This window comes from Monodon monoceros, unplaced genomic scaffold (assembly GCF_005190385.1).
Source record: "Monodon monoceros isolate NGI ecotype Baffin Bay Population unplaced genomic scaffold, NGI_Narwhal_1 Super_Scaffold_12, whole genome shotgun sequence".
Lineage (NCBI taxonomy): Eukaryota > Metazoa > Chordata > Mammalia > Artiodactyla > Monodontidae > Monodon > Monodon monoceros.
Window position 1 is genome coordinate 155,787,355 of NW_021703768.1, and position 9,952 is coordinate 155,797,306.

The 9,952-nt window shown below is 61.3% G+C and overlaps 1 protein-coding gene across 1 annotated transcript; it reads right to left on the reverse strand.

Annotated features, from left to right (window-relative positions):
* Positions 1 to 8,645: 8,645 nt before the first annotated feature.
* On the reverse strand, positions 8,646 to 9,909 carry C2CD4C (C2 calcium dependent domain containing 4C). Its single transcript, XM_029215638.1, is given in 2 exon segments — positions 8,646 to 9,359; positions 9,361 to 9,909. Coding segments are annotated over 2 exon segments (1,263 nt in total).
* Between the last annotated feature and the right edge of the window lie 43 nt (positions 9,910 to 9,952).

Sequence of the window (9,952 nt, forward strand, 5' to 3'; positions counted from 1 at the left end):
AGCAGGGACGCGGGCTCGCTGCTCACAGGCGCCCTCTGGCGGCTTCGGGGAGAACAGGCCGTGGGTGGCGCCGGGAGACTGGGCGGAGGGGACGGCGGAGGTCCGGGAGGGGTGGTGAGGGCTGGCGGGGGCTGGGGAGGGATGGTGGAGAAGGAGGATGGGAGCGGACGGTGGGAGAATGGGGGGGGGGATGGGGGAGGATAATGGAAAGGGCTGATGGGGTGGATGTGGGAGCAACGGTTGGGGTTAGGGTGGGGAGGTATGGGGGTTATGACGGTGCCATGGTGGGCGTGGATAGTGGGACCTGACCTGCGCAGGGGCCGAAGAGGGGGCAAGAAATGGGCAGTTTCTGTGAAATGCTTTTTTCATGTCCTTTCTAATGAAATATAGCTTATATGCGGTAAATGTAAGTACATCAAGTTCAGTGAACTTTTTTAAAAATTGAAGTCACATAAAATCATTCAAACGTGAACAATTCGGTGTCATTTAGTACAGACACAACGTGCAACCATCACCTCTAACTCCAGAACATTCCATCTCCCTGAAAAGAAGCCCCGTCCTCATTAGCAATCACTCCCCATACCCCTCCCCAGCCCCTGACAACCACGAATCCACTCTCTGTGTCTGTGGATCGGCCTGTTCTGGACGTTTCCCATCAGTGGAATCACACCCTGTGTGTCCTTCTGTGTCTGGCTTCTCTCGCTGAGCATCGTGTTCTCAAGGTCCATCCACGCTGTAGCGAGTGTCAGGGCTTCTGTCCTTTTCCTGGCTGAGTGATGCTCCCGTGTGTGGAGGGACACATTGTGTCTATCCATCATCTGTTGGTGGACATTTGGGCTGTTTCCACCTTTTGGCTGCTGTGAATAATGCTGTTATGAACATTAATGCACAAGTTTTGGTTTGAGGAACAGCTTTCAATTCTTCTGAGTATACCTAGGCATGGAATTGCGGGTCATATGGTAATTTTCTGTGTATCTTTTTGAGGAAATGCCAGTCTGTTTTCCATAGCAGCTGCACAATCTCACATTCCCTGGGCAGCTGGAAGGTTCTAATTTCTCTACATCCTCTCCAACCCTGCTTATCTTCCGTTTTCCTCATCACAGCCATCTTTTGGGTGTGAAGTGGTATTGCTGTGGTTTTGATTTTCATTTCCCTGATGACTAATGATGTTGAGCATCTTTTCATGGGGTATTAGCCATTTGTGTATCCTCTTTGGAGAAGTGTCTATTTGGGTCATTTGCCTTTTTTTTTTTTTTTTTCCTGTTGCGGAGCACAGGCTCCGGACGCGCAGGCTCAGCGGCCACGGCTCACGGGCCCAGCCGCTCCGCGGCATGTGGGATCTTCCCGGACCAGGGCACGAACCCGCGTCCCCCGCATCGGCAGGCGGACTCTCAACCACTGCGCCACCAGGGAACCCCGCCCATTTTTTAATTGAGTCATGTGTCTTTCTGTTGTTGAGTTGTAGGAATTTTGTAAATGCATTCTGGATACTTGGCCCTTATGAGCCTAGCGAACATTTATAAATAAACTCACCCAGATGAAAATGCCGACAGTGAGAGCTCCCCAGAGGCCATCCTCACCTCTCCTGGCCACTACCCCCAGGTGGCCTGACTTCTGTCTCCAAAGACTCACGTTGACTGTTCTTGAACTTCTTACCTGTGGAATTGCGCAGAGTGTCCTTCACGGGACAACATTCAGTGCTGAGGTCCACCCGGCTGTCACGTGCAGTGGTCCCCTCTCTGCAGGGTCGATTCTGGGCATTTAGAAGGCAGAGCTGGGTTTGCTAGCGGGCAGGACTGAATGGGGCCGAGAGAGAGAGGATCTCGCGGATCCCCCACCACACAGCCCTCACATCCAAGCCAGCACATCCCGGACGCTGTGCATCCTTGGTCTCTGTCAAATGTGTCCTGTCCATCTCTGCCCAGCCCAGTCCCAACGCCCTCCCACCTCCTCTGGAATCAGCAGCAGCCCCAGCCCGGTCTCCGTGCCACCCAACAGTGCCCCTTCCTCACAGATGCTGCAGGGTCTAAAACATTAACCAGAGCCCCTCACTCCCCGAGGCTCCCCACTGTCCTCAAGACAAAGTCCACCCTCCCTGCAGGGTCCACCTCTCCAACTACCAGCCTCCGCGATGTGCCCGGGGGGTTAAGAACTTCCCGACCTCGGATCGGTTCTGTGTCCTGCACCTCCTCCCCCAAGAAGCAGGTAGGGGCTCTGGTGACTCAGACCCCAAAACACGTGTGAAACAACCATTTTGTGGATTCCGAGGGTCAGGAAGAGGTCGGGGATGCTGGCTGGAGACTGGAAGGCAGGCCAGGCACGCACTTGAAGACTCGAAGGTGCCGTCAGCCCAGCCCCCAGAGTTGAGCTTCGCGGCGGCTTTTGCATGTGGGGATGCTGAAGCTCTTCCCCGAGTTCAAGAAACAAGGAAGGAGTTTCTGTGGCTTGGCTGTGGGAGCTGAGGAAATGTTGGGGGGCAGAGTGGGCTGTGGGGGGCTGGGCACCTCTGGCTGAGAAGCAGGGGTGGCTGAGCATAAGTCGGGTGGCTGGAGGAGGGGGGCTTCCTGCATCACCATAGCAACCCAGGCCCTGAGCTCCTAGGAAGGGCTTGGGGCGGCGTTGGGGAGTTAGCCAAGCTGGAAGGTCAGAGGGCACAGTCTCCACTTCTGACACCAACTGCAAGTTCGGGGGTCCTCCAAACCACCCTGGAGTTTGATCATTCTCTGGAAGGGATTCGCAGACCTCACTGAAAGCACCTGAGAGGCTGCACAGGTTACCAAGGGAGGAGCGTGGGGAGGGGGTCTCGCCATCACCACCGTCCACTTATGCCCCTCCCGGCACCACGGGCCCCACACGGGGGGCCAGTGCCGGTGTGACGCCTGCATCGCGCACCAGCTGAACTCAATCTCCAGGCCCACTGATGCCGTCACGCAAGGCCACTGTAGAACGCAAGGTTGATCTTCCTGGCATGGCCAGTCCTGTCAGGCGGGACACAGATCACCTCGAACACCCCTCTGGGCACGGCTAAAGCCTCTACAGCCCGAGGGCATGAGGCAGAGACTCACCGCCCAGCCTTGGGCCGGGCCCGCGGCGCCCCTGGGCCAGGTTTGGGCGCCGTGTCTGTTCTGCGTCTGCCCTCGTCTCCGCCCCCACCACGAGGGGCGGGAGACAGGGTTCTGGAGGGGCAACCGCGGTCACAGAGAGGACGGTGACTTGGCAGGATTCAAACCCAGGCGGCGTGGTCCAGGCGGGCCGGGGGCCTCTCACGGGGAGAAGGAGCCTTCCAGTACTGGGAAGGCAGCCTGGGCGGGGTTGAGGGCTCGCGGTCTGCACCCGGCGCTGCTTCGAATTGCGTCCTGTCCCCTGTGAGCTGGTTGGCTTTGGGCAGGCCCCTCTGCCTCACCCGGCCTCTGTTTCCCCATGTGTGAGTGGGAGCGGCAGCGTCTCGCTGAGGATCCAGGGGGTCGTCCCTCTCACCTGGTACAGGCTTCGTGAACGGGCCCTGCACGGTGTGTGCGCAGCTTATGAGCCCTGGAGGGAGTGCGCAATGTCCCCATTGTACGGGGGGGGGGGGGGGGGGGGGGGGCGCGGGTAAACTGAGGCCCCAGAGCCAGGCCAGCTTGTTCGCAGTGGAGCCGGGACTCCGGCCTCGGTCAGGCGGCTTCGCGGGGGAGGGGTGCGCATCCCGGGTCCGCTCCCCACTCGCGTCTCCTTTTTATTGAAGTCATTTTTCTCCTCGCGTCAGCAGAGCCGGCTGCGGGCAGCCCCTCCCTCCCACCCGCGGAGGAGCTGAGAAGAAAACAAAGGCTTAATTGAATCCCACACGGGGGCGGGGGAGAGGGGGGAGAGGCCCTCGGCACTCGGAGGCCAGGGGAGCCTGGGCCTCAGTGGATCTGACGGGGCCTGTAATTAAAATCCTGATGTGATTAAATTAATACCATCGCTGCCCTGCGCCTGCGGCCGCGCATGGACCCATCACAGCGACCGCGTGGGGAGCCTGAGACCCAGACAAGCCACGTGAGTTGCCCAAGAACACAGGGCGAGTGAAAAATCGGGGGCTTGAATTCCGCCGTGGAACGCTCCCCTCGCTTGTCAGGGTTCAGATTCCCAGACTCCAGACATGGGGTGCCAGTGAGGGGGTCGCTCCAGGCCGGGGGAGGTGTATGCACAACGCAAGCTGTCGGGAAAGTGCATGGGTTGCAGGGCAGGGCGCCCGTAGCAGGCCTCCCATGCCAGGGTGTGGGGCCCTGGGAACTATGGAAGGTTTAAGAGCAGCAGGTGAAGGCAGGGGGCAGACTAGGGTGGGCAGTGCATCAGGGCTGTGGTGGGGTGGGATGGAGGCCTACTGCGGGCTGGATTCCCAAGCCCCCTGGAATGTCTCTGCTGCCCCAGAGCTCCTTCCCTGTTTCAGATTCTGCTCCTTCTGCAAAGCCTTTCTTGATGAATGCCCTGATGGAAGCTCACCCCCTCACTCCAGGGCCACCTTCTCCAGCTCTGTGGGATATACAAATCCCAGGCCTTCCCCATGCTGCTTTCCTTCTCTGCTTCCCTTTCCCGTGTCAGACTGGGGCACCCCAGGTCGGTGCTGTTCCTCCTTCCTCAGACCGGAGATGCTGTATCAGTGATCTTTGGCTGCAGATGAAAAAAAAAAAAGTCAAACTGGCTTAAGCAAAGAAGGGAATTTATCGGCCCTCTGAACTGAAATGGTGAAATGGACTGCAGGCGTAGCTGGATCCAGGTGCCCACCATGTTGCCAGGCATTTGCCTCCTCATCTTTTGCTCTGCTGTCTCCTGTGCTGGCCCCACTCTGAGAAAGGGGCATGGTTTTGCGATCTTCACCAAATCAGATGCCTACTGCTAGGGGTGGACCTGGATGACCACAGCCCCCACTGAGAGTAGGACGATGTTGGATGGCAGCCGGGCTGGAAGGAGAGGGTGCTGACACCACCTTCATTTGCACCCTGGGCTGAGCACTGGGATGTTCCAGGTGCAACAACAGACTATTCTGATAGGATCAATATTACAAGGCCGAGTATGACACTAACAAGGAATATAAAAGGGGTGTCTGACCTCACTGGGGTGGGGGCTGCCCTGGGGAAGAGGCAGTGGTTTGAGACCTCAAGATAGAGGGAGAGAACGTGGGAGAGGGGGTTCCCAGAGGGGAACCAGCACGGAGAGGGGAGGGAGGGGGTCTTCCTGGGTCCATTTATGTCTTTGGGGGCATCCTTTTGGGGGCTGCACAGGGCAGCCACAGCGCAAGCACACATGCACAAACACACGTACACGTGCACAGCCACACATTACACAGCAACATTTGTGCACACAGGGTTACATACATGCACAGGGTGCAAACACAGAAACGTGCACAATCCACACAGATGTGTGAGCACACGCGTGCACGCACGTGTTTATGCCCACACTGTCACACATGTGCAAGCACGGCTGCACTCTCACACTCACGTGGCTACACTAACATTCACACACGTGCCTACGGCCTACAGCACAGTTACACATGTGCACAGAGGCGCGTGGATGTGTGCATGCACACATACATCACACACACACACACGTGCACACACTGGTTGCCCATCCATGAGTGGCTGGTGGGGAAGAGGCAAGAAGGCGCCCGGTTGCCCTGGCAACACATCCTGGAACCCGACTAGGCCTGGTTAGTGCAGCTCATCTGGCGGGCTGTCAGCAGGTGGGGGCTGCTCAGGACCCCAACCCGCACAAGGTTGGTGAGGGAACAGCTGGTCTGATTCCACACTCTGGGGCTCAGTTTCCCCACCTGTCAAATGGAGCAAACACAGCCCACACCAGCTGCAACTCCCACACTCGCAAAGGCTGCGCAGTCCCGGGCTGCACAGACGCCCTCCCGTCCCTGTGCACTGCCTGACCCCCAGGCTTCCGTGATGGGAGGCCTGCCCCCCAGCCCGGGTCCCTGAGTGAAAGGAAGCCACTTCCCAGGGGACAGGGGAAGGCAGGGTCGGACCCAAGCTAGAAAGAGCAGGCAGTTCCTCAAGGGGGAGCAAAGGGGGAGGGCTGGGACCCTCGCCCTCCACTGCCAGCTCCCCGGTTCCCCAGCAACCTTGCAGGAACCCAGAGACAGGTTCAGGCCACGGCTTTCCATGGATTCACACACTGAGGAGCCTCCCTGGGGCCCAGCGCAGTGCTGGGGCTGGAGATGGCCTTTCACGGAGATAAACCTGCCAGCCCTGGGGTTGGAGACAGATACGACCCCAGACAGCCTGTGAGCTGAGGTGGGACAGGGAACACACAGCAGAGAGGGCCAGGAAGGCTTCCTCTATGAGGTGCCATCTCAGCTAGAGCCTGAGAGCAGGGAAGTTGAGGGGCAGGAGGCATTCCAAGCAGAGAGAACAAGCTGTGCGAAGGCACAGATGTGAATGGCCCAGAGCCGGCTCCCACGCCCCCAACCCACTGCCCCCGGCAGGGGGTCTCCAGGGTGTGTGACAAGGGTGGGGGCTGCCCTCCTGTCTGACTGCAGGGGCTGGGGCAGACCAGACGGGAGCGAGGGGCAGGTCAGCGGCGGCGCTCCCGCTTTGGCAGCTGATGGCATCTGAGGGGGTCCCCGTCGACGACGGCCCTGCACGTCCAGCCTCTGTCCCCAGAAGGTCAGAGCGCGGAAGGGGCCGATCCTGGCATGGCTCTCCCCGGTGGCTGCAGCGAGGGTGCGGATTCACATCCTGGCTCTGGGCCAGGCTGCCTCGGGAGGGTGACTGAGAGGCGGGGTCTCCACACCTAGGAGGTGGGATGCTCGTGGCCCTGGCGGGGCGAGAGCAGCGCTCTCACGCACACCTGCGGGATGAACGTCTCATGTCCTCCTAACAGGGCCTGGGGGTCCCTGCCCTGCTGCAGTCTCGCTTCCTTGCCTCCACCCCAAGCAGGAGAGGCCCAGAGGCTCTAAAAGGCTGGGTGGGGAGGGCTTCACTCATCCTGAAGGCTCCCGCCACCCTCCCTGGAATTCAAGACAAAACTCCTCTCTTGTTATTAAACAGCAAAGCCAGCAGATCTCCACCCCCGCATCCCTGGAACACCTTTATTGCACTAAAAACAGCAGTTATAAACAAACACTTGGGGGAGGTTGTCTTAAAGATGTACCCACAGTCAATTTCAAACACAGATGTCAAACAGTGCTGGGGCCTATAAAATGGGGGCCCCCAGAAGGAAAGCCGGGGATGTGAGCGGTCAGGGTCAGAGAAGGGGGCTGAAAGTCTGAGCATCTCACTCCATGCAGGGCTGTCTGCCCCCTCCACCCACAGGCCTGGCCCGGTGGTCCCCCGGAGCAGAGGGCCTAAGGGAGCAGGCCCAGGACAGAGGCCGGAGGGGGCACAGCAAGGGACCCTAGTGCCAAGGGCTTTCGTTCTCGGCCTCAAGGGTGCACAGGTATCTCACCACACGCGCAGAAGGGAACACATGCTCCTCCCCCCGCCCCCGGGGGCGCTGGAGGGAAACGTGCTCCTTCATCCCTCCCCCAGGATGATCTGGAGACCCAGAGCCAGGAGGGACAACGTTTGGACTGGGAGGGGCACCCCAGGATCCCCACAGACTGGCCGGGTCCATCCTCGCCCAGCAGGCAGCCCAGGAGAGGTGAAGGGGCAGAGCTGGCCTTGCCTGGACCCTGCTTCAAACTGTATCGTTTCTGTTTCGTTGAGCAGGAAACCTCCACAAAAATCATTCAGGGACCCACAAACTGACACAATTAAACCCATGCAGCTGTTTTAGCAGCACGAAAAGCCACAACCAGGGTCTCCCCAGCCTCCCCTTTGTCCCACCCACCCTAACCAAATCCTATGTACACGAGTGGAGTAAACGTCAAGGCCATCAGTCACTGGGCATCACTTCCTGGGTAATGCACCGGAGGGGGCAGGGGCCAGGGAGGAACGGGGCCCCCGGGCTGGCGCTGCTCTCTGGGTACGTTCTGAGCAACCCCTCCAGGGGAGGGAAGATCCCAACGTCCAGCAGGGCCACAGGGTCCCGTGTAGAGAAGGCGATGGAGGAAAACAGCTGACAGGAGGGCTGTCTCGCTCGAGCGGCTGGAGGGGAGCAATTGCCCCCATTTTCATCTGCTGGGACTTCCTCCACGGCTGCCTGTCTTTGCCAGGCAGTGGCTCTCAGACGTGGCTCTCGCCTCCAGAGCCTGGGAGGACCGAGGACTGCCCAGAGCCAGCCCACCCCAGGAGGGATTCTCCCACAGCCCCGAGGGGCACCGTGGGCAGAACTTGGGCCTGGCCCTGATCTCTGGGGGGGCGGGGGGCAGGGTCTGGCGGGCCGGTGGCAGGAGGACACTCATGCAGCAGAGGAGAAGATATGACTGGGCCTCAGGACCGGCGGCCTCTGGGTCTGTGATCGGCCTTAGCTGCCTCCTGGCCCAGGTTCCAGGACTCGGGAAGGGGTGAGGCAGGGGCATGGAACTTGGGGCACAGGGGGACCCTCAGCCCTGCAAGCTGACCCCTTCTTTTCCCCGGCAGCCCCTTCCCTTCTCCTCTGGAAAACAGCATGACCCAGGACACCCCCAACATGGGCTGCAGCATCAGGGCCGGGCAGCCTGAGTGGAAACCACCTCCCCTGCCGGATCCGGGTGGGGGCGGGGTCTCCTCTGCCGGCGGGAGGGGGCGTGGGGGCCTTTAAAAGAAGGGAAGCAGAGAGGTGAGGGGCAGCTCCTTCTCCCCGAGCAGGGTGTCCCGCTTGAGGCTGCTGCCCTTGTTCACCACCTTGATCCTGAGCGCCAGCTTCCGCACGCTGGCCGGCCCCAGACCGTCGAAGAAGAAGTCCTCGTTGAAGACGGGATGGCGGCTGTTCTTGACGATGGTGCTGCGCTGCTTCTGCAGCTTGCCGGGCACCAAGCACAGGCCCACACAGCAGTTGATGCTGCGGGCGTCGCAGAGCCGGTCGTAGAGGCCCTCGGCCGCCAGCAGGCGTACGCGCAGGCGGGCCTGGGCCGCCTCATACTCCGCCAGCAGCCTCACGCTGCCCCGCGGGCCTATGCGCACAGCGTGCTCCGCGCGGGGCGCCGCGCCGGGCTCGGGGCCGGGCTCCGGAGTGGCCCTGCGGGCCAGGCGGCGCCGGGCCCTAGGGCTGGTGTCCGGCGTGCTGTCGTCGGCCGACGGGGAGCCGTGGCGGCCCACCGAGTGCTTCAGCTGGCTCACCTTGGCCTGGCTGTCCTGGGCGAACCCTTTGAGCAGCGACACGGAGCGCGAGAGCAGGGGGGACCCGAACGGCGAGGACTCGGCCGAGGACCCCGTGTCGCTCTCCCCGCCACTGACGCAGCGGCCGGGGCTCATGAGGGCACCGCCGGCCTCCCTGGGCGCCCCATCGCCCCCGTTGGCCTTGACGCCCCCCCCGACGGCGCCGGGTGCCCGGGGAGCCCACCTGGGCCAGAGCCCCGTGCTCGCTATGGAACAGAGACTCCTTGCGCCGTGTGTGGGGGCTCTCGGCCAGCGTGGCGAAGCCATAGGACGTCTGGGCCTTGGGCACCGAGGGCAGCGACATGGCCCCCTGGGCCTGGGGGTCGGCGTTGGTGGCGGCCTCCTCGGCGGTCCAGTCCTCCGCGCTCTCGATCTGGATCACATGCCTGGTGGCCGCCTTCAGCAGGCTCTTGCTCTCGGCGGCCAGCTTGGCAGGCAGCCGGGGGCTCCGGGGGGCGCGGCGGGGCGCGGCAGAGGCCAGGTTCTGCTCCGAGGTCGAGGGCCCCAGCTCAGCCTGAGCCTCCGGCTCCGTGGGGCCGGCGGGCAGCTTCGGGGGGATGAAGAAGTCCGGGATCTTGTCGGGCGTGAGCACGTTGCTGTACAGGGGCCCCTTGGCGGCCCTGTCCCCACCCTCGCCCCCCGTAGCTCCATTCTCCCCTGACCCACGAAGCCGCTCCAAGAACCACATGTTGGTTTTCTTCATGGGGCGGAGGCAGGAGCCTGGAGGGATCTGCGGAGCCTGGGAA